At 36.5% G+C, this 24,562-nt stretch overlaps 1 protein-coding gene across 5 annotated transcripts in view; it reads right to left on the bottom strand.

Moving 5' to 3' along the window:
• DTWD2 (DTW domain containing 2) overlaps nucleotides 1–24,562 on the bottom strand; it is an 87,939-nt gene that overhangs the window by 43,656 nt on the left and 19,721 nt on the right. For all 5 annotated transcript variants that reach the window (XR_009746090.1, XR_009746091.1, XM_061468696.1 and 2 more), the window contains exons 2-3: nucleotides 19,086–19,176; nucleotides 13,315–13,409 (exon numbers count right to left, since the gene is read on the bottom strand). Coding sequence is in view for 3 of the 5 variants with exons in the window: in XM_061468696.1 (XP_061324680.1) it covers nucleotides 13,315–13,409; nucleotides 19,086–19,176 (186 nt within the window). In the remaining 2 variants the exon portion in view is untranslated. The remainder of the gene's footprint in view (nucleotides 1–13,314; nucleotides 13,410–19,085; nucleotides 19,177–24,562) is intronic.

Below are 24,562 nucleotides of genomic sequence, written 5' to 3'. Positions count from 1 at the left end.
TTCTAAAGAATTCAGAACTTTGTGTCAGGGCAAAAAAAGAAAGAAAACATTCCTACACATGAAAAAGATCTCTTAAATGGTCTGTTCCTCTTTAGCCTTCCTTAAAGACACTGCAAAGAATGGTATAAACTCCTGAGTGACAACGAAAACTTACTTCTTAAGTTACTTAAGTTACTACTTAATTTAGGTACTTCACTTCAGTATATTACCAGACTTAGTAGGGTTTAGAATTACTTTGTTTTGCATGCTACTTCACAAACAACTTTTCTTATTAAAGAAGTGGACCAGGTGAAGAATTTAACATACAAAGTTGTTCTATGTTAATTTAATAGCCATGAAGACAATCAATTAAGCAAATCATTTCTTATATGTCACATGCACTAGTGCACTATTAACAGCACTTATCAAAAGCTTCCTGTAAATTAGTTATGACTACACTTCAAAGCCACAAAACTCAACACTTAAGTAAAAATCTCAGAAGAATACATTACACATGAAAGGTGTCCCTGCCCATGGCAAGGGAGTTGGAATCAGATGATCTTTCAGGTCCCTTCTAACCCAAATCATTCTATGTTTCTGTAAACACCTGAGGAAGTTACAAATATACACAATTCACTCATACATGTGTAACACGGAAAAAAAGATGTGCAGCTCAGTAATGTTTGCCTCTAGCCAAGGCAATCATTAACTGAGATCTTTACTGTCAGAGCAGGGTGGAAAAAAAAACAGGAAAACTTAATTTTTCCTTTTGGAAATATTACAACTGCAACAGTTTATAACAGTTTTCATTTGATGTTACCAGAAAAGGCCTGATAATGAAAATAGCTTTGTCGCCTGTAAGGCATGATTTACATTTGTGAATTACTGTAAAATGAGTATGTAGCAATATAATTATACAAATATGATACAAGTGATATAAGTGACACTTGGTAGAAACTAAAGGGATTTTAAATTCACATATGTTGGACATTAATAGAAGAGCTTGCCTGAAAAATACACTCAGGTAAAAAAAGGAGTTACTTTCTCTGAAGCCTGCAAGGCACAGCAAGATGTATTCTTTTCTCTGTGGATCTCTAGCTAATAACTAAAGAGGAAAAGAATAAACTGGAGACATATGAAGAATCAGATGGTTTCAGATTTTCTTTTCTAACCATTTCTAGGTTGCTAAAAACTAGCAGAGACTCTCCAAAAAGCTTTCCAAACATAGAATCATAGAAAAAAAGACAACAGAATTCTAAAAACAAAAGTTGCTCACAGATGTTCACAGAATTGGCAGGCAATTCTAAGAATAAATATGAAAGGAAAGAAAGTTACTATTTCCACGGAAGAAATAAGTGCAAATTATGGGAATAAAATGCAAAGGATGAAAAAGAAATGCAACAAAAACTTTTGCCAAATCCTAACACTGATGTCATAAACCCTAAAAATATAAGAACTATAAGCAAATATGAATATTGATACAACACTCACTAAGATGATAATGATGGTTATAAAAGCATAGAACAAGTCTAAGTGAGTTCCATGAAAACTACGTGAAAAATAAGCACATTAATATCGGAGTGAGAAAAAGCCCAAAATGAACCACTAAAGTGAAGTTTAATCCATGGGAAAAATTAGTTATAAATAAAATCAGGAATAATTAAAACCTCAAAAAATTGAATTTCACAGTTGACCTGTTCAGTGAAATCATGTGGGCGATACAACCAGCATCAATAAACAAGTCAGCTGTTATGTCAGAATATAGGTCACCTCAAAAAGTACTCTACTGAAGTTAAAACAGGGTCCTTTCTTACAAAATGAAACTAAAAAATGCAGAACCACAAACATACAGGTGTTAACAAGCTGGAGAATGTCTACTGAAAAGTACAGCAAGACACAGAGAAAATGAATAAACCAAGGTTGTAGGGAACACCATAGAGAAACCTAGTTAATAGTCTCCAAAGGCACAAGAGGAAGGAAATAACCTATTCTCTGTGTCCACAGAGGGCAAGAAAAGAAATAATGAGTACAACTGCAGCAATGAAGGTTCCAACCAAACAGGGACAAAACCTCACAAGCCTTCTAATGGTAATAAGTTAAGTTTACATGTTAAAACAGACCCGCTGAGAATTCTGCAGCCTCTTGTGTCCATAGTATTAATACCATTGCTGCATGCAACTGATCTCACTTTCATAGGGGAGTAACAGTGGCATCCTGAGGATCTTTCTCTCCCTACTTTTCCAGCTATGCTGTGATATATATGTCTGTTATGAATATCAAATGCCAACACTGGTTTTTAGTTGATCTTAAGGTAATGATTTCAAGTAATGGAATGACACTGAAGGAATATCATCTATACACACACCATGCTTCCAGTGTTCTTAAGGAGGTACTAAATAACACATGATTTTCCTATGGAAATTCATTCCTGGCACTGTACTTGCTGCATTTTTACATATTGTTAGCTGTGTGTTTTCGTAAGCCGTTTGTAGACTTTAGACAATGTTGAAATTCCCAAGAAAAAACAATTTTTAATCATTTACAGTTGAAGTATTCCATTTCAATCAAGGTAGCAATTTACTGCAACAATTAAAATTAAGATCAATCTCAAGATAATAATTTTCTAGTTCTATAAATACATCATTACAAAATTTCTTACCTGTTACCCATATTTCCATGACTGACAGCTACGTACAGCTTAAAAAGATGATGTGATCTGAAAGATATGTTAATGTGCAACTATGGTCTTGAACTGTATAACAGAAATACTTGCAATACTTGCTTCTCATACAAAATCATTGTTCAGCCTTCATTTTGGTATGCAGCAGGCATTGCAGACCTATATAATCCATTTAGTCTGACAACAATCTCTGGTAAGCAGAACTATTCATATCTTTCATGCATGCCTGAACTGTATCAGGCCACTTTGCCATAGCAGATTGGTATGTTCTCATGATTGTACTTAAGGCAAGTGGCATTTCATTGTTTCTGGGATGCATTCTCTTGAGATGCGTAATTTAAACACTATCTTATCTCATTATAATCCAGTTTTTGTATCATAAACATTTTATTACACATCTATATTCAGCTTCTCTCTAAATGTTTTTAATTCAACAGGGATCTATTAAACTTTGCCAGTGCGAAACGTAAGTGTTCAAACTTCAAAAATCCAACACTGCTGTTCATGGCAAACAGTTCTAATATTACAGAACAGACACTTATTTATTATCGGTGGAAAACATCAGGTTAATGGGAATTTCTCAGCTTTTCTCATCATTTTTACTATTTCACCTTGGTCATAAGTATGTGCCTTTGCCTCTCTCAATACTCCTGACACCTGAAGATTGTAGGAATACTGATCTAAATAATTCCCATAAGGTAATAAAATGATTAAAACTAACAGCAACAAACCTCTATCATCTCCACACTTGGAAACAGTCCCTTAGGATCAGAACTGAAGCATAAGAGATACCCAGAAAGAGGGGAAAAAAAGCATTTTCGTATTAGTTATTTTTTGTAGATAGATGACATTTGGTATCTAGCACAATTTGAAATTTTTCTTCCCCTTTAAACAGATCAATTCTATAAAAAAATTATCTTGGTCAAAAGATCAAATCATGAGATATATTTTTAAATTTTGGAAACTGTAATTTTACAAGTAAATATTTTACCATCCACTAGAGAAAAGGTCATAAATACAGCTTATTAAATAATTCTTTTTGATCTATGAAAACCTGTATATAAAACACTTCATTAGCAAAAACTCTGAAAAGTTCCCCAATGAAAAACATTGTTACCAATGCCTCCATTGGTTCCTACAGCATAAATATGTAAATTAAACAGAGGTAAGTTTGTCTTTACCAGCACCCTAGTATGTCATACCAAGTTTCTTGTTACTGTCACAAGTGGAGCTAGCCTGCAACACTTAATAAACTAGAATAAAAAGGAATAATGGGTAATAATGGGTTGGGTTTATTGTGTCTTCTATTATACCAGTTTCAATTTATTTCTCTTCACTGTGTACTGTGCTTAAATTAAAATAAAAATAGAACATAAGCTAGTAATAAAAGGATAACTACTTCCTGTCTGTACTATTAGAGTACTAATACTTACTTTTTTTTCCTAGAAAAACAATTTTCAACCAATCTCAACATTTAAAAACTTGAGTCTTCTAACTAATATGACAACAGCCATATTTGGTAACAGGGGCAGGTCAGCTTTGAAAATTAATTAAATGGCAGCCCAAGGTACAGTCCTGTCAAGAAATGAAAAGCATGAGCCATTATCTTGGCAAGTGTTTGCTTTCTTAGTGGACCTCAATACCAATTCCCTCAAATATTTAATGACTTCCTCAATGAAGACGTTATTGCAAACTTCTCCCCATTCCTCTGCAAAAAAAAAAAAAAGTAATAATAAAAATAAATAAAAAAACACCCACAAAACACAATCCAACAACAGATTATTATGCACTAAAACACAGGATGCCACATTCTACTGTAGATACATTTTTTCTTTACACTGCATTCAAGTAACCTCTTTCCATGCTGCTCATACAAGAGTTATCAAAAAAAATTTATGGTTTATCTAGCATCATGGAAAAAAAGAAAAATCAATACACAATTTTCTTATGAAGAAAATGAACATTCTTTCTATGAAACAGCAGCAGCAGCAATCATTTCACGAAGTTATACCCAGTTTCTTTAAGTAATTAACTGCTAGAGAATCCTAGCATAATTTAGCAATACCTAGATGCCATAACCATGGGCTAAATCACTTCTCTAACAAATACATCCAGCCTAAGAATTCTAATCCTTTCTCAAGCAGCATGTAGGACCTGTACAAAAAAAGCAGCTGGAGGAACTGCAGTAATTCTAGCAGACTTTTACAGATTTTCACTGAATCTTAATTTGCCTTTTACGTAACACAAGCTAGCCACCTGTTAACATCTCTAAGTAACCTAAAACCTTAATTTCAGTAACAAATTCCTTTCTACATCTGCAAAAATCCAATTAAACATTTTCTGAAATACCTGTATTGCATTATTTGCAACTTGTTTGCTAAAATTTAGGATTTTAACACACACACATTCTAAAAGCCTGTACTTCTCTCCAAAACAAGCACATTGAAGAAGGGGAATAAAAGAGGAATAGAATAATAGAATAGTATCCTGGTTTCAGCTGTAAACGGTTACTTTTCTTCCTAGCAGCTAGTGCATGTTTTCAGCTTTAGACTGAGAACAATGTTGATAACACACTGATGTTTTAGTTGCTGCTTAGTAGCAACAAAGTCTTTTCAGTCTCTCCTGCTTTGCCAGTGAGGAGAGGCACAAAAAGCCAGAGGGAAGTAGAGACAGGACACCTGACCTAAAACTAGCCAAAGGGGCATTCCATAGCACAACATGTCATGCACAGTAGCAACAAAGGCTTTTAAGTCTCTCATGCTCTGCCAGTGAAGAGGGGCACAAGAAGTCAGGAGGAAGTAGAAACAGGACACCTGACCCAAACTAGCTAAAGGGGTATTCCATACCACAGCACATCATGCCCAGTATATAAACTGAGCTGCTCGGGTCAGGTTGGATATTGGTCCGCCAGTGGGGAACAATTGTACTGTGCATCACTTGTGTTTACTATTTTTTCTTTTACCTTTTAGTTTTATATTCCCTCTTCTTGTTATTCTGCCTATCATTAGTAGTAGTAGTAGTACTACTACTACTATATTGTACTTTAGTTATTGGACTGTTCTTATATTAACCCATGGGGTTTACATTCTTTAAATTCTCCTCCCCATCCTGCCAGGGGGAGAGCAAAAGTGGGGGTGTGAGTGGCTGCGTGCTGCTGAGTTACTGGATGGATCTAAACCATGACAAATGGTTAGAATTCCAAGGGACCTTAAAGATCATTTAGTTCCAACTCCCCTGATGAAGAATTTTTGAAGTGTCATCACCAGAGACAAAAGTAACCTTCAACTTGTTCTAGTAGGGAAAAAAACTCAAAATGCAACGTAACCCCAGTCAGGAGCAAGGGGGAGAGGAAGGAATTTCAAAGCTGCACCCCCAGAATACTAGGAAAAGAGTATCTCAGGTATATCAAGAAAACAAAGCAGAGAACTGTACAGAGAAAACTTCAGAACAAAACCCCTAAACACAGCAAAAATATACAAGAAAATTAGAAACTGAAGCTCAGGAAATAAAAGCACATATTTAAAACAGTAGCAGCAATAAGTGTACCTAAAAATGCCACATCCCTTTAAAATAAATTACATCCATTACTGTTTCTCCAAAACAGGTCCAAGTTCTGCTTCAAGAAGTAACACATCTGTTTCTCATCTGTAATTTGGGCTAATGCAACTAATTTTACCATTAACACCAAGTATCCGCAACAAAGTTCACTTAGAAAAGTTAAACAGAGAAGAAATTACTAATACCAGATAACTGCTACTTTGTACTCAATGGGACAAACAAAAAGAAATCAGTATAAATTTTGCACTAGTTCATAGAATTATAGAATGGTTTGGGTTGGAAGGGATCTTAAAGATCACCTAGTTCCAACCCCATGCTGTTGTAACAGACTGATCTCTGGGTGCATTTACTCGTTGATTGAGACAAGGAGTAAAAAGGTACATATTTAGTTTAATAAACACAATGACACTGAAGTACATTAAAAAAAAGCCTTACAAGAAAGTTGACTGAATACAGAACCATATGTTGCAAATAGTTTTAGATTATTTGGTAAGTGATAAAGCTCAATTAGTTGATATTGGATACAGTAAGAATATTTTTATTCATGAACAAGCAGTAGAAAAGTACCATACTTACAGTATGAATTACTAGAAACAGCTTTATAAAATTAAAACAAATAACTTGCATTTTATTATTTCAAAACTGGTTGAAGTTACAAATTTTCTCAAGTCCCCAGTTAATTTCTGATCTAAACTACTTAACTGTAGCAGAGCTAGCAAATATAATGTGCAGAGTGTACTGGAGATCTGCATAGCTTTATTTCAGACAGCAATGCAAAGAAACTTGCAATTGCCCCCTCACTGTCCTAAATGACAAGCTGATGGATGCAGAGATATTTGCATCTGTTTTCCTGTTCATGATAATTCGTTACACTGCAGAATTTTACCTCAATGCCCAGAATTAGCTAACTACAGAAATGTGAATATTTGCAAAGAGAGAAGGCTTGAAAATTAGACTACCTTCCCGGAAAAAAAAAAAAAAGGCAAAATCACCCCTCCCAAACTGCCACAAACTATGAAATTAAAGTAAAAGCAATAGTTATAAGGCTGTTTATATGACTATATATATATAAAAATTATAATACCAAATTTATTAAAATTTTTTACATTAAGATTTTAGATACAGTTGCTATCTCTGCTCAGTATATGCCAGAAATGCCTGCAGAGCAAACAGTATTATTATTCAGAAACAACTGCCTGCAAAAAGTTTATTAGTAGCCTAAAAAGAACACAAATTCCAGAAGTTATATTTTACTAATGAACATAAGACTATAGTTGTTTTTTTCCCTAATATGTTCACAGTGAATATCAAATCTACTGCTCAAAGAATGTATTCAAAGTACCATGTCTCTATAAAGAGTATCACAATAAACATCCTTCAAATGTAAATGTTTCTGTAACCGCAGTTTCAGAAAATCATATTGCTCACTGTATGTTCAGCTATATAAACTAGCCCTAACTCTACCTTCAGGAAAGAATAATTACCTAGACAAATCGAGACGATAGATGCCCTAGCTACCCTACTGTCCTCCCCCACACTTTTTAATTGCTTTTGCTCACTATGTCATGTGTACTAACGACAACATTTCATTTTCAATGCATGGCTTGCAATCTGTATCATAAAACCCAAACTTATTGTTGAACATATTTTACTGGGCAGACTTTTGGATGTGATCTTCTTTCAAGTGTGCCAAATGGGCATCTTGGTCCCCCTTTATCACCTTTATCATTGCTACTGTGCAAACTTCATAATCTACTAGGAGCTCAATAGACTTCTTTTCCTGGAGTACTCCCAGTGCAAGTGTAACACACAGGAAACAGGCTCTGCTAAAACGGGTTGCGTACACTTAAATTTACTGCTGAAAATGCCCAAAGTCAGAATTTCAAACATTTAGTGCTGAAGTCAGCCAGCCCTTGTAGGATATTTAACAAAACATTCAGTGAAACATTTTCTAAGTGTCATCACTTGAATGCAATTCATTATGAAATAGTTTTCCAAAAAAGCGCAAATTTATCTGGTGGAAGAGCAGGAGGAGGAAAAGAATAGACATTCAGTGTTCCAACACCAACACATATGTTCATGACCAAATTTGATTTAAGCTATGTATGTTCCTGCACATGTAATCACACACTAATGTGCTTAGAAAGGCACAAACGTGATATACTAAAAATAGTACCTGCTACACTAGCATATGTAATATTACAACTGCATATGCAAATTGGAGGTAGAAATTCTAATGAATTAATTTGTATTATTCAAGCACTGAAGCCCTCACTTTTTGAGACCAGACATCATCAGTTCACTGAGGAGTTGTAAGCCCAAAAATACCTAGTCTCTATCAAAGTAATTAATAAACTAAATCTAAAACAGATTAAGTAAAAGACTAAGAAACTTATAATAAATATAATGCTGAACACAAACCTCACGTATTTTCAGTATAGTTGAAGACTGACTTATGATTCTGCATGCGCATATTAAAATCTATGGCAAAATGAGGTAAAGCAAAGACTAGCTACAAGTGTTTCCAGGACAACCAATCAGGCCTCAACAGATCCACACGAAAAAGTCAACTAACAGTCAAAACCAAACAGGCATCTTTGAGTAACAGGAGGTAAAAGTACACATTTCAAGAGTGAGTGGTATGATGGGGCACCAGGCAAAGAAAAGCTCTGAAAACAGTGTATTTCTTTTCAGTCTGACAAGAGATAGCATACTGACTTGTAAAACAACCAGGTCAAAGCAGTTCAAATAAGCTGACAAAACAATTGTTCAGCAGGATTTTGGATGGACCTTCATGGGAAAAGACTCTTATGTTTACCAAGTCCAAAGAAAAGAATGCTATAGCATTTGAAACAGATGAGAGTCATGTCAAGAATTGTAAGCTCAAGCTTAACAGTTACCAGAACATGTTAGAGAATTAGGACCTCTCCTACTCCAAAAGAGCAGTTCAAGTTTTCATCATTTGGCCAAGATATCACCACATCTGTAGATAATCAGCAAAATCAAAAAATCATAATACATAATATCACAATCACAATACATAAAACTGAACCAGAAAAGAACATCATTTCCAAGTCACAATCATGATAGAGGGACAGAAACAGAACAGTAAGAGAATATAAAAATGTAGAAGATATCCCACCATTAAAATAAGGTTTTGAAAGACAGCTAATAGAGGAGAGGCAACTAGGCCAAGAGAAATCAGAAGATAAAGTGTCAATAGAAGAAATATGTAACATAGAAGAAAGAAATGGAGGAGAGAAACATAATTTTTTTGCCAGTGCAGAGTGGAATGAAGGAAAGTCAACAAAACAAGAACAAAACCCACATTACTATGTTCTGTCACTATTATCCTAGAAAAATCATCAATATTGAGGAAAGACAGCAAAATAGTTGGAGGAATATCTGCATTTTTCAAGGAATTAAATCATGATGGGTGGCAGTGAAGGCTGTAAAATACGCTGGGTTGACTTAAATGAAAATGTATTTTTTAGCTGCAAAGATAGCAGAACTGAAGAAGAAGAGAACAAGGTGATTGCAGAAAGTAAGTTCTGATACACCAGTGGACATCAGGAAGTGGCTTTTGGGACTAATAATATTGGCAGTGAACACTGTCAAACTGGAAGCCATCTGATGACTGACTAAGAGCAGAAAGTACAAAGGTGCTAGAAATTACTCATAAGGAGGCGAGAATATTTAGAAATCTAAAAGAACACTACATTTGAAGAATTATATATGCCTTTGATAAGCAGAAGCACTGACCCAGAGATACTGATTTAATAAAAATAGGTCTTGATCAAGAACTATGAAGCAGAAGTCATCCTAACTAATCCTAGAGAATTTGAGATACCAACAACTAAGGAAGACCTAGAAGTCTTAAGTCAAACACAAAGGGCTTGGATAGGTGGTAGCCAATGAAAACAGTCAGGGATTTGTAAAATAATCATATTAAGTAATAGTATAAGAGGCAAAACATTAGGAAATATTATCTGGATTTGTGCTGCTGAAGACTTAAAGAATGGAAAAAAAGACAGAAGCCATCTGTAATTTCCAACATGTGAATGTACCAAGGAAGGCAGTGGAAAAGGGAAAGAAAATTATGCACATCTGAATGCTGACAGGCAGAAAAGGACCAATATGAATGGCATGAGATGCTAGTACAAAAAACAGAATTGAAAAAAAAAAAAGACAAGAAGCAAACAGCAACTGCAGCCATGAGAAAAGCAATGTTTCTAAGTGAGAGAGGAAAAAATAAAATTAATTCAATGGTAAAAAAATGCATATAAACACTTTCCTACCATTCCTAATGAAGGTGATTAAGTTACACAGATTACAATTATTATAACCAGTTACAAAATCCATCTGTTTCATGAATACAGGATAAAAATATTTTGAGATATCAAGAGCAAATAACTTTTAAATCTTTCACATTTTCTATTCTAGAAGGTTCAAAAAACTATAGTACAGGCCGCTAGAAAAACCTCTAGTCAAATTTACTGGTAGAACATATTTTGTCAAGGTTGTAATCACTCTAAATATTCCTGTGTTTTGCAACATCAACACCACAAAACCAACAGTTTTATAAATAAATTAATAGAAATAACTGAAACTACTGTCAATTTAGAAATTAACCAGATCCTACCACTGTTTAGATAGGTCTGGCTAATCTTTACTATAAATTTTTCAGTGTACATTGCATGACACATGGTCATTTCATGAAGTCAGAAGCGAAAACTCCAGTTACCATGGAATCATCCTGACCTTGTGCAAGTAAGAAAACTTGTTTCACAGAAAAGTTTTAAAAATTTTAGTACAAGTGATTTGAGTCCTTTGCTTGTTTATGCTGTTCTCCTAGCCAAAGTATAAAATGTACCTATATTTAACAGGCTCAGCATCTATATGAGTAAGGTATGTCAGACACACAAACAAGTGCTCTACACTTTTACATAAAAATTCAATCTCTAATCTGGCAGTGATGATAACCCCACCCTCCCATACCCCTGCCTGCCATACTACTGTGATACTGGGTTCATTGTATATCTGTAAAAAGAACTGAACAGAAAATATTAACAACTCACAAAAGTGCTGTTTTTACAATACCAATATTCAGTAAGTACTCATAACTAAGCTGTTCACTTTTAATCATTTTAGCACATCAAAGACTAACCCTAATATCTGAAAATAATGTAATCAATACAAAAAAAAGTTAAAAAGTAAACAAAAAAACAAACCCCAGACCTGGTCTTTTAATTCAGAAATGCCATCTGTTGAGCTAAGTCACTTTGCAAACACTACATACTTTCAGTAGACTTAAAATGACAGATGGCAGGAAGAATGGACATGACTGGGAAAAATCTAAAGTTAGCACTTCAAAACAACTGGATTAATCACTTCTCATCTTTACAATTACTGTGCCAGTTATATGTTGAAGATACCAACTTCAAAAAGCTTTGATTAGCTGTCTGCTTCTGGAAAGACTCACAAAAGTTGGTTCTTTAGCTGTTCTGCAATATAGGCCAATTAAGAGTAAGGTAATCTACATAATTTCTCTATCAGATTTCGATCACAAGAAATGGTGACCTGAGAAGGTAGAACTGGGTAAAGGATATGCTAACAAAAAAAAAAAGTAAAATAAAAAAGTGTGCTTTACATTCACTCTTTCATCCAAACACAAGTTTAGAAAAAATAATTATCCTTATTTTCAATCTCACTGTCATAAACATCAGAGGCTTAAATGCTTAACTTTTCAATCATCCCAGTTACCCCGTAATGTATGACTACCACCTAATTACTTTTGGCCCTGCATCTGGATGAGTCAGATCACCAAAATTCATATTAACCTAAGGAAGGAAACCTTCAATTTCTTTCACCATCCCCAGTATGTTTTACAGCAAAAAAGCCTCACAGCAACTAGGTAATTATGAATCTATTTAAACTATTTTGAGGCTGAGATATTCCACAACTGGTTTTGACCTAAACAGTATACTTTAGGTTAGAGAAATTACTCCCTTTAGGTTAGAGAAATGCCTCTGGATTCAAACTTGAGGAAGCTTTAATACTGTAATCGTCACTTGTAAAAAAAAAAAAAAAAATTATCTAAGGAAATTTACTAGAAGCAGAATAGTATACTATTTCTTGCACTGATAGTGTTCCACCCTGTGCACATCAGTATGAAAAGTTGCTTCATTTTCAGGTTTAATGGGAAGATAGTACAATTTCCCTGTAGCCTGGAACTTCTTAATTACTACAGCTTTTAGCATAGAATACTAATAGAAAACCAATATATTTCTAATGTGCTCTAGCTACTATTGCAGGTAGCACAAAGGTGCGGGAGCACAAATTCTGAATCACCTTATGACATTTTTATTCACTGAGCTCTACAAAAAGTTCTCCAAAGATTAAACTCAATTTTAGAATTAATTTATTTCATCGGTATTCATGATTTTTATTTGCTTTCATTGAAAATCTGTGTAGTAATGTCATTAGCATTTCTACCAAGAACTGGTTTCTAAGACTTAGCTTCCTCTAATGAAGACTAAAGATACGATATGGGAGACCAATATTATACAAGGCCTCAGAATAATAAAAGAAATTCTGAAAGCTGTTCTTTCTTATAATTAATTTTAAGGAGAAAAGATTTTTAAATTATACATTCTCTAACAGTTTTTCACCACGGGACTCCCTTCTCAAGTACAATCTCCCACACTCAAGGGAAAACTATTACTTATATTTCAGTAATACCAAATAGTTTGTCAGACAAGGCTAACACAAAAGGAACCAAGAGGACACCAAGACAAACCTAATACCAGGTTAGAACAGAACTGCAAAAAGCTAAGAGAGGTATAGGAGCCACCTAAACTTCCCAAGAGCACAAAATTGAGACAGTAAAAGCTACGACTTAGAGGACGACATATGAAGTGTTTCTGACTATTATATGTAATTTATCTTTGCTGGAAACCAAACGCTGGTATCAAGTGAATGTGCACACTCAACATAAAAATTTAGAACACTGTGTGTTTTTACTAAAAAAAAAAAAATTAGAAAAATATCTCCATAATTTACAGAACACATGAAACTGCATGAGCAATCTCACTCACCTGTCTTCACTGAAACGTCGACCAACCACAATTTTACACTTGTCTGGAGGGAGACAAGCTGCTAGCAAAGGCACCGTCCTTAACACTCGACTTTCCTGTAAAACAGAAAGGTTACTTTTGAATAAATTCAAGGAGCGCTTCTACGAATTGTTAATGTTTCCATTTACTTTCAAGTTCTTTTGACAGTGGACACAGAAAAAAGCTTGTCAGCTAACAGAAAAAAAAATCTACAAGAAAAAGAATACCCAATTTTGATGCATTCACATCCTATTGTTTTGATTGACAGTATTGAACTTGGTCTTAACTAGCCTATGATCACCAGCATAAATTTCAACTGGGCTATCAGTATCAAAAAGTACAATGAAATTTCACAGAATAATAAATAGTAGGCAAAAACGAGCATTAACATTAATTATTACATTAACCTATTCATGTAATAGGTTGGGGATCTAACGTCTCTATTGGAAAATGAGTAGGGAGCTTAATTTCCACAAACAGGTGTTAAAATAAAAGCTCTGAGTGCACCAGAAAAGGCAGTTTGAAATATAAACATATCTGTTCCACTGTCACTTCACAGTAACCAGGACAACAGCACCAACACTACCACATACGTTATGCTATACAGGCTCTGTTCACCAGGCACCTGCCAACACCTTTATGCCACTGATGAGGAAGGTGACTACCAGGTCTGGGTAAGGAGCAGGGGTTCTTGAGATCTCAAAAAGTATTAAAGAGAGCTCTGTTGGAGCAGAGCTTCAGAAAGTGAAGGAAGACAGAAGTACTGCCAGCTGAAGAAAACCCCCTACTTATCAAACAGAAATTTGTTTCTGTCCTTCATTTAAGACAGCTGGGAACATACAAGTTTTTGTCCAGACAAGAAATACTGCAAACTGAGCTTGAATATCTAGGATGTCAGTTTCTGTTTTTTTATCAATGAAGTGTGATGATACTTTTATCTTGCATTTAATGAAGACATCAAGCCAAAACAGAAAACTGAATGAAAGTTTCTGTTTATTTACTTATCACAAGAGGAATAAAGGAAAGTTATTACCTGAATCTAGCAGGCGAAAAGACACTAGAGGTCAGGTGAGGATTATGAAAGCCCTAAGCTCAGTTAGAAACGAGCTCTTCCAATATTCTTAACTTGAATGTCTCATGATTCAGATAATGAAAATCCAAAGATCAGTCCTTAAACCACAAGATTAATTAACGAAAAGCAAGGCAGGGAGAGGTGGGGAGAGGAGGTCCATCTTTTGATTTATGAGCAATATATATAAACAATTCAGTATTTGTGAAGGCCTTGATTAGCTCTCACAGTTCTCCCTGGGTGGCTGTTACCTTCCACAAGTACAATGTGCAGCAGCCTGGGGTTCTCACATTGTCTTGCTAACAAACTGCTGTTAAATTAGTTCTGCAAAGACTTTTATCACTGTTGCCTGAAGCCTTTATTAATATTGCTTTTTCTGATCCACAAACATATTGATATAAGTACTGCTCCTCTATAAATGAAACATCATGGAGTTGAAGGAATAAGCTGTCCTGCTACATTCACCACCACTTTGCACAGCAGATGCATCATGATGTCTCCTAGGGACAGAAGATCAAAGTACCTGGGGAGTCAAGTGTTAGCAAGAGGAGGGAAAAATATCCCTCAAACTACCATTGATTTCTTCTATCACAGCAAAGTGCAATAAGCCACCAAGAGTGGTTGAGTATTATTTGTCTTTATCATCCTATTTAAATAAGTCTTCAATTGACTAGTCAGAAGGCTCCCTTCTTCATGCAAAGTTGCAATAAAGGAACTGGAAGAAAATCAATTATTTGTCTCTGGTAAGCAAAACCAAAAGAGCTATCATCAGTCAAGGAAAGTCATTCAACTGTTCCCTCCAACGTCATATCATTACTTCAGAATTACCTTTCATATCAAATAAATACATTCTCTTCCAATAGGGAAAGCTGAATTTCCCAGCTTAAAAAAACAAGCAGTGTTTACAAGAAGATAAACATAAAATTCGAAGCTAAAAGGAACTGCTTGAGAACAGAAGCTTAAGAACAGCTAAGTTAAACTAACATTAAAAAAAGGTTTCATGTCTTCATAATTTTCTTCATTTAAAGCCATTTGCATTTAACTAGACTATATATAACCTGTTTGTTACCATATCAGCTATTTCCATTTACCGGAGCACTTTCTCTCTCCTTTGTTATTCTGAGTGTTCTAACAGTGATTGGCAATTCTTTGTTTGTTCATTATTTGGCCATTGAAGTACATAAATAAAAATATCACTGGAGGACCTATGTTGTGGGCTGACCTTGGTTGGCCTCCTGGTGCCCACCAAGCCATATTATCACTGCCCCTCCTAAGCACAATGGCAAAGGAGGAGGGAATAACATGCAAATGAACTCACGGGTCAAGATAAAGGCAGTTTAATAAAGAAAAGCAAAGGCCATATGTGATGCAAAAGAAAACAAAGAGACCTTATTCTCCACTTTCCATCAGCAGGCAATGTCCAGCCACTTCCTGGGAAGTAAGGACTCAACACGCACAGCAGTTGCTCCAGAAAACATATGCCATAATAATTAATGCTGCCCTCCCTTCCTCCTTCTTCCCCACAGCTTTTATTGCATCATATGGTACAGAATACCCCTTTGGACAGCTTGGGTTGGCTGTTCTGGCTATGTCCCTTCCTAGTCTCTTGCCCACTCTCAGCCCACTGGACTTTGGAGAAGGGGTTTGGGGGGAAAGCTCTGACAGCACCACTCGGCAATAGCCAAAATACTGGTGTGTTCCAGTGTTCCAGACACAAATACAAAGCACAGCACGATGAGTTCAGCTGTGAGGAAAGTTAACTCCATCCCAGCCAGACACAATACAACTTTTGCCTTTTTTATTTTTTTCTTTTCTGAGAATTAGTGGTACGTGTTGTTACCATAGCATTATCCACCTGCAACGAACCAGGCAGTTCTAACTAATATCAATATTTATTAAATTCAGCAAATATACTCCTTCCATTTTTATTTATGAATTGTCAAGACAATTAGCAAAACTTTTCCCCTTACATTTGATTCTTACTGTTCAATAAAGTATACTATAATGAGCAATTCAAAGCTAATTACTTGCATTAGATCAATATATAAATTCACTAAATACACACAATCTAAGTATTCTTCACAGATGCTTAACACAGACAGTTCTTACATTTATAGAAAGAAGGCAGGGAAGCAGAACAACCTAAAAAGATACTCTCTGCTATGCTTTAAGGGTTCAGTCCTCAGTTATAGCTATCACTCAGGTTTTGAAAAGCACATAATAGCATACACTCTGCTGACAATAACTACAGGGACAATAAAAGGCAAAGCTAAGACAAACGTGTAAAGGGTTTGTACACCTAGTTATACCACTGACCTGACATGAGGTTCATAACAGTACATACGAGAAGGAGAAAAGTAAAATAATCTTGTCATTTTATATATATAACTATATGCAAAGAAGAAAAAGAGATTAGGCTAAGCAAATAACTTCTTCACTCTTCCATTATTCCTGATATTGGGTTTGGGATGTAAAATGGAAGCTAGATGGCAGGATTCCTCACCTGGCATCCACTGCTCTGCAATGAGGGATTGCTCTCTCTTTCCCAGTATCTGATACCTGCACAGGTCTATCTGGCAGCATGGCCTCTGGACAGTAAGAATGTGGAGAGACTGTCACATTAATCATAGCACAGAGAATATTGCTCGTGATTTCCTATATCTCAGCTGAATACAGGTCTCGGTAGCACCATTTGACCATAGCTGGTGGCTTACTTCACTGCACTGTGGACTTCCAAAGACAGTAAATAACAAAACACATGGAGAACGACAGGCAGCACTGATATGCGGTAGAGGAAAGACATTTCCTGTCTGATTAGTTTAATGAGATACTTTTGAAATGGATTCTTAAGAGTCTATCTGTAATGAAATGGCAGACTGAAGGATGAGATACAGTCTAGAAGGCTTATCTGCCTTCAAGACTGATTGTATTTTGAGTATGAGCAGCTACAGCAAAGGGAATCTATCTTTTGCCATGTATGCCTCAGCTGTTCTGGAGTCAAAAACATCATCTATGATCACCTAAGACAAACACTTGTGGAAAAGTGGCATTCCATTATAACAGAAAGGTTTTGTGATTGCTGATTAATAAAAAGTGTAGATATCCTTTCAGAAGAACACAGGAATGGTGCATGAAACCTAAAAAAAAAATCTGAAAACGTTTTCTAATATCTTCCACCATAAACAAGAAATTCAACACAACTCAAATGCCAGTTTAAATACCAGTTCCCTGGCACACTCTTAAACCTTTTTTCTAGCAAGTGATTTAGGCATATATTTAAGTACCTCTGAATTACAAAGTAACACAAAACAGTATTCTTATTAGAAATAGCCAACTAAAAATCACAGCTTTCCCATTCAGGGACCACATACATCATGGCTTCTGTTCTATTTCTCTGCAAAAGAACATTTTTCTCCAACTTGCCCTTTTACATTTTTTTTAAGTTCCTTCAGGCAAAGACCTTCTGCATGCTGACTGAGCTACTGTAAGTAAACAGCTGGATCAGAATAAAGGTTTCTGAACTTCACAGTCTAATTTGTAGACCCGCCATCTATCCAGATCTGTGTAAATGCAGTCCAACTTCTAAAACCCTTTTCACCCACTACCATACTCCATTATTAACAAACGAGAAAACATGAACATAAATTCTTGTATTAGGGAAACCAAAACATACAGTTTTGAAGCTTAACTATAATTTTTCAATGGCTAAACAGCTACGGCCATCAGTAAGATGAAGTGCTTAATTTATATTTTTAACAAACCAGTGTCCTGGGTTCAGCAGTAGCAGTCATTTTTTCTCCTTCTTAGTAGCTGGTGCAGTGCTACGGTTTTGAGACTCAGCCTGAGAACAACACTGATACCACCAGTGGTTTTAGTTGTTGCTCAGTAATGTTTACTCTGACCAAGGACTTTCTGAGTCTCATGCTCTGCCACGGAGGAAGTAGAGACGGGACACCTGACCCAAACTAGCCAAAGAGGTATTCCATACCACAGCACGTCATGCCCAGTATATAAACTGGGGGCAGTTACCCAGAAGGGTGAGATCACTGCTCGGGTCAGGCTGGGTATTGGTCAGCGAGTGGTGAGTGTCTGTATTCTCTCCCCTTGTTATCTCCTTTATCACTATTATTATTGGTGGTAGCAGTAGTGGTTTGTGGTATACCTTAGTGACTGGACTGTTCTTATCTCAACCTGTGGGAGTTACATTCTTTCGATTCTCCTCCCCATCTCTCCAGGAGCATGGGGGAGGAAGTGGGGGGAGTGAGCGAGCGGCTGCATGGCTGACTGGGCTTAAACTATGACAACTAATAATATCAATAAAAAACCACTGCTATAATCAAAACACATTCCATGGATCAACTCTAAGGACCTGAATAAGACACCATATCAAGATTAATTCTTGCAACTTGTACCAAGGCAGGCAGACTTCAGATCCTAGCAGGACAATTCAGCTAAGAAAAGATGTCTTGCATGCATGAAGTTGCAGAAATAAGTTATGATTTCAGAAGGTAGAATAATTCAGATGAACTGAATAAAAGATACAATAGGTGAGCTGGCATTTCAGTCATTAGTTTAAAAAGAAAATTCACTACATGTTGCTAACAGCACAGCTGCTTCCTCTTGCCTACCTTCTGCTCCATTGAGATTCTAGCTGAACTCCAACAATTACCACAGCCTTACTCACCTCTGCTGGATGCTGAATTATATACAAGCAGGCAGAGATCTTCAGCGGATGTATTGGCAGGAATGGGCATAAACACACCTTCTGAGGACGGCTAGATGACAGAGGGAAGTGAGAGAACAATAAAAGCAATCAGCAATTTATGACAGATGGGATAAATACATTGCACAAATACACACTGTATCCCACGAGACACACTAAGAACTTCCCCTTATGACACAGTGTATTAAAACCAATGTAATTTTCTGTTTGAAACTCCTCTATTCCTAAAAATAAAGAAACAAGATTTTCATTGAAATGGAGTTTTGAGAAAAGTGTCCAGATCCCTCCTGTGATCTGGTTAGGATTAAAGCACTCCAAAAATCCTTTCATCATCTTCAAGAGGAACAACTTGCTAGTATCCATACCCCAACCAGAGAAGTCTGCTACTGCTTTTCATATCAAGTTAGTGTTTCAACAATTCGATAAAAATATAATAGAATATATAACATTTATAATTGAAATATTTATAATAGATTAATTAAAATAGAAAATTTTAGAAGTATACACATATGAAACCTCATCATTCTTTATTTATTTATTTTATTTATTTATGCCCCTCTACTCTGCTCTCATGAGACCTCACGTGGAGTATTGTGTACAGTTCTGGTGTCCTCAATATAAAAAGGACATGGAACTGTTGGAACAAGTCCAGAGAAAAGCCACGAGGATGATCAGGGGACTGGAGCACCTCCCATATGAAGACAGGCTGAGAAAGTTAGGGCTGTTCAGCCTGGAGAAGAGAAGGCTGCGTGGAGACCTCATAGCAGCCTTCCAACATCTGAAGGGGGCCTATAAGGACGCTGGAGAGGGACTCTTCATTACAGACTCTAGTGATAGGACAAGGGGTAACAGGTTAAAACTTAAACAGAGGAAGTTTAGGTTGGATATAAGGAAGAAGTTCTTTACTGTGAGGGTGGTAAGGCACTGGAATGGGTTGCTCAGGGAAGTTGTGAATGTTCCATCCCTGGCAGTGTTCAAGGCCAGGTTGGACAGAGCCCTGGGTGACATGGTTTAGTGTGAGGTGTTCCTGCCCATGGCAGGGGGGTTGGAACTTGATGATCTTAAGGTCCTTTCCAACCCTAACTATTCTATGAGTCTACAAGTCTACGACTGTGTTCAGTTTTTATAATACTATCTATTCTGAAGTATGCAGTAGACATATAGCAAAACAAACAAAAAAAAAAAAAAAATTATCAGAAACTTCTAATTTAAATCTGAAAAAAAAAGAAAAAATTATTTAAAATTTTTTGCTGTACTGCATGTAGCTGTTCAAATTACTAGCAGAAGAACTGTATCTAGAGAAATTAACTTAAATATTGCTTGATATATATCAGTCACTACAGCTACTCATATATTTTATTCAGCAACTCAATAAAACTAAGGATTTCTTTAACATGAAGCTATTACCACCTAAAATCACTCCACTCCTGCAAACAGACTTCTCTCAGCTTGAAAAAAAAATACTTAGAATTTTCAGCAGAATGCTAGGGATTCAGAGCACAACTTCACCTGCATTCTCCTTATAATCTTTATTGGCAACAGTTTATAGGTTGATCACACATAACAGACAGTAAGCATAGAAGTGAATTCTGAAGACAGTCTCAGATCAAGTCCATGATGAGCCTGACTGACTCTGCGCTTGCTCATCCACAAGAGCATACACCCACCCAAATGTACTAAATAATGTTACAGTAATCCAAGCCAGTACAACTGTTACCTCGTCAAACATGAGTACTTACCAGTAAATGGCAGCATTATAAGAGGACAATAATAGATAAGCTCCGCTTTAACAGCTGACAGGTTATGTTAATTTGAACCCCCTGCTTCTAGCCCCGGCTACTGAGACACTGAGGCTATTCCCTTCTCCACAGCGTATATAGTTAAAGGTTACTCAGCAACATTCTAAATTCAAAGCAGTGTTGATGCAAGAGCAGGAATTGGTACTAATTAAAAATAAGCACTGAAAAAAGTATTTTAAAATATTTAGAATAAAAGGCTTATGGCCAAGAAATTACCTTAATGACAAAATGGAAATTTTTCTCTTAACCTCTTCTGTTACACTGTTCCAGTAGCCTGCTGTCTGCCTTTCCTTTGCCCTTCTAGTGCTGGCATTTTCCTGTTGCTAATCCTGCAGAAATCTGGCACATTCTGCTTTACTAATGGACAGGCTTTAGCCTAAAATTAGGTATTCATTAATTTCGCTAGCTGGTGGGCTATTCTGGGGACCTTCACTGTGAATAAACTGAAACCAACCTCACTTCCAGGTCTGGTGGGTTGTTTTCCAGTGCACTACCACTGCCTTTTTTCCAAAATTTTCTCACATGTAACCAATTTAAACAGAAGTTTCTGTTAATAGTTTTGTTAACAACCTGAAAGCAGCAAATGCCCCCAGAGACTGTTTTCTGCCCATGCCCGAACTGTTAAGTAGAAGCTCATCCTCTTTTTGGCCATCAGACTTAGTCAAAACACAGTTCTGTACTAAATGTGATTCCTTAAATTCTCCCTGTTATTAAATGGCTGGTTTCACTAGCAAGTTAAGTTGATAAAGTTTTCCCCATTACTGTATTTTCTACTGACAAGAGATTAAGGCATGAAAATCTACTACACAAAGCTGTTCCAAAACAGTTAGCTGGTGACTGAAATCCAAAGAGCTGCATTGTTCACTAGCTTTTATAAGCAGACAGAAACAGTTTCTGGTGATTTCAGACCTCAAGGTGTTTAACTATAACAAAGCTGGCTAGACATAACTTACTTATTTTCAAGTCTCCCTTTTGCAAATGCGTTTTGTGTTTTCCACACTGGCTTGGATTTTTCATGGGTAATTTTTTAAGCTTTGTTAAACAAAAAAAAACAAAAAAAAAAAAACCAACAACAAAAACAACACCGAGCCCAAACCAAAAAAGGAAATTATCCAGAAAGCAAGCATTTTCAAATGGTTACAGAATCAAATCTACCTATAATTTGATTTGTAAGGAGTAGAGCACAAACCATGGCAAATAAAATACTTTCCAATATAACTTAATTACTTACATATGTACATACATTACTTAACTTTAAGCACCCAAATAGGTACCTAATTATGTTGGACATGTACTTTTACAACCCCATCCTGGGGCCACAAAACTTATTTCTGTACTTCCACTTTGGGGTTACTGTGCCCCAACAAGAAAAATATTCCTACATGAATCTCGCATTACCACCCTACATCAGTTGGATAGGAAGCACTGCAGAACAAGAGAAGTTCTGCTTTACCACCTTTGCTCTGAGAAAGGCTACATAGGCCCAAAAGGATTTTTCGTCTTTTTCGTTTTAAGATTCTGCTAGTCTTGCCCTACATACACATCTAATGTAACGGAAGAGTAGGAGCAGCACCAGAAAACTTACTTCATGATGAACATCATTTTCTCCCATTTCTAGAATGAAAGTAGCAATCCACTCTAGGCAGGAATAGTATTGTTCGGAATATTAAGGAAGGGGGGGGGGAGGGGGGATTAGGGTTTGAAGGAGGATAATTTTTGCAGTATTTTTCACCTGTTTGCTATTTCACTAAGACTCAAAGCTATCCAGTGGGTTCTTACCTTTCAGCACTTCTAGTTTAAAAGCTCATGAAAAAATGTTCTATGTGCAAAAGACAGCCATGCACAGACTGCTCATAGTTTTCTCTCCATTATTCGCATTTAAATTAAGGCTGCTCAGATTCAGAATAACATTTAGTCTATTCTCCCAGCAGAAGCGGACAGTGGACTGTGCTGTACTGTGGTGTCAGGTTTAGTGTATTTACTAGTTTCTGGGCAAAGATACTCTGAAAGTGAATATGCAGCAGCCTGGAAAGTAGTGAGCTAATTCTGAAACTCTTTCCAAGCCTCTGTATGATTTGCCTGCAAATATATGCACCTCATTTGTTTCAGGACTTTTACCCTGATACATGTCCAAAGGGTTTCCAAAAACAAAAACCATTTGGGGAATGCAAATGAGGGTAGTCTTTCACCCATATTTAGAGAACTAAAGGCAGGTAATTTGAGGATTTAAACACAGAGTAAGCAAAGAACAAGCATGTCACAATTTTATGCTCAGGATTTGTAGAGGTTTCTAGGGAAGGGTATAAAGATGTTAAGTGTGCCAAGCAGATGTTCTAGAAACAATGCTTGGACTATTAAAAAGGAAGCTGATGTTTTTAAACTACTGTCACTTGTGGCAACATTTTTATGTTACAATACATATTGCCAGTGTCTGGCCCCAGGCACTGTATATTCAAAGAAACATGCCTGCCCAAGGAGAAATGGCTGCTTCAAATAAATTAGATTCCTCTATTGTTTAGGTCAAAACACCCAGGGTTTCAAGGTCAAAACCCACCTAAGAAGTCTGGAGTAAAGCCACAAACTTAGCATATGCTTGATTTATACTGATGGTTTAATATAGGCTTTATACTAATGCAAGAACATTACACACATGCATTAAAACAATATTCGGGAGATTTACAAAGCTGTGTTGGAAGTTTAAAGGCATAAGCCCATATATTTTATAAAAATTAAGAACAAATTTTATTTTTGTTAGCTTTATGTTAGAGGACAAACACAAATTAAAAATGGTTTTAAGATTAAATTTTGCAGCCTCCACCTTGGGCACTACAGCTGCAGAAGGACCTTAAAAGAATGAGTGGATTAACACAGATAAACATAAAGTGATACACTTAGGAGGAAACAATCCTGACTCAAGAAAACCCCCCAGTCTGAGGTTAATGTGGCATGACATTCAGGAGTAAGACCTTATGATAAGCAGTTCTGTGAAAATGGCAGTTTAATGCCTGGCAGTTCTCAAAAATGCAGATCAGATATTAAGTGAACATTACTATGCCACTAAATAAACCTTTGGTTTGCACTTTGAGTGCAAAAAAGGTTGGAGAACCCAGGTCAAAAAATAAAACACAAGGAGTAATTCCTCATGTCAAGACCCACAGATCCCCCTGATGACTGTGTTGTGGATAAAAGAGCTTTACAGCTTTATATGGTTTCAAGGGAAAATGGGAAAACTTGTGAAATAAGAATCCATCAGACAGGGAATGACCACTGCTGAAGGTACAAAGCTGTCCTGGGTTCAGCAGTAGCAGTCATTTTTCTCCTTCTTGGTAGCTGGTGCAGTGCAGTGTTTTGACTTTCAGCTCGGGAACAGAGCTGATAACAAGCATGTTTTGGTTTAGCCAAGGACTTTGTGAGCCTAATGCTCTGCCAGGGAGGAGGGGAAGCCGGGAGGAAGCAGAGACAGGACACCTGACCCAAACTGACCAAAGAGGTATTCCATACCACAGCACGTCATGCCCAGGATGTAACTGGGAGTTAGCCGGAAGGGCTGGGAGCCTGCAGGGTTGGAGGAGATATGGGTCAGTGCTTGGTTGGGCTGGGGGGGCAAGTTATCGGTTGGCTGGTGGTGAGGTGATGTAT

This window comes from Pezoporus flaviventris, unplaced genomic scaffold, assembly GCF_033815535.1.
Source record: "Pezoporus flaviventris isolate CSIRO_AGI_PZ_B2104156 unplaced genomic scaffold, CSIRO_AGI_Pfla_v1 ptg000050l, whole genome shotgun sequence".
NCBI classification, from domain to species: Eukaryota; Metazoa; Chordata; class Aves; order Psittaciformes; family Psittacidae; genus Pezoporus; species Pezoporus flaviventris.
The sequence above is the reverse complement of the archived record's forward strand: the minus strand, read 5'-3'. Positions and strand labels throughout refer to the sequence as shown.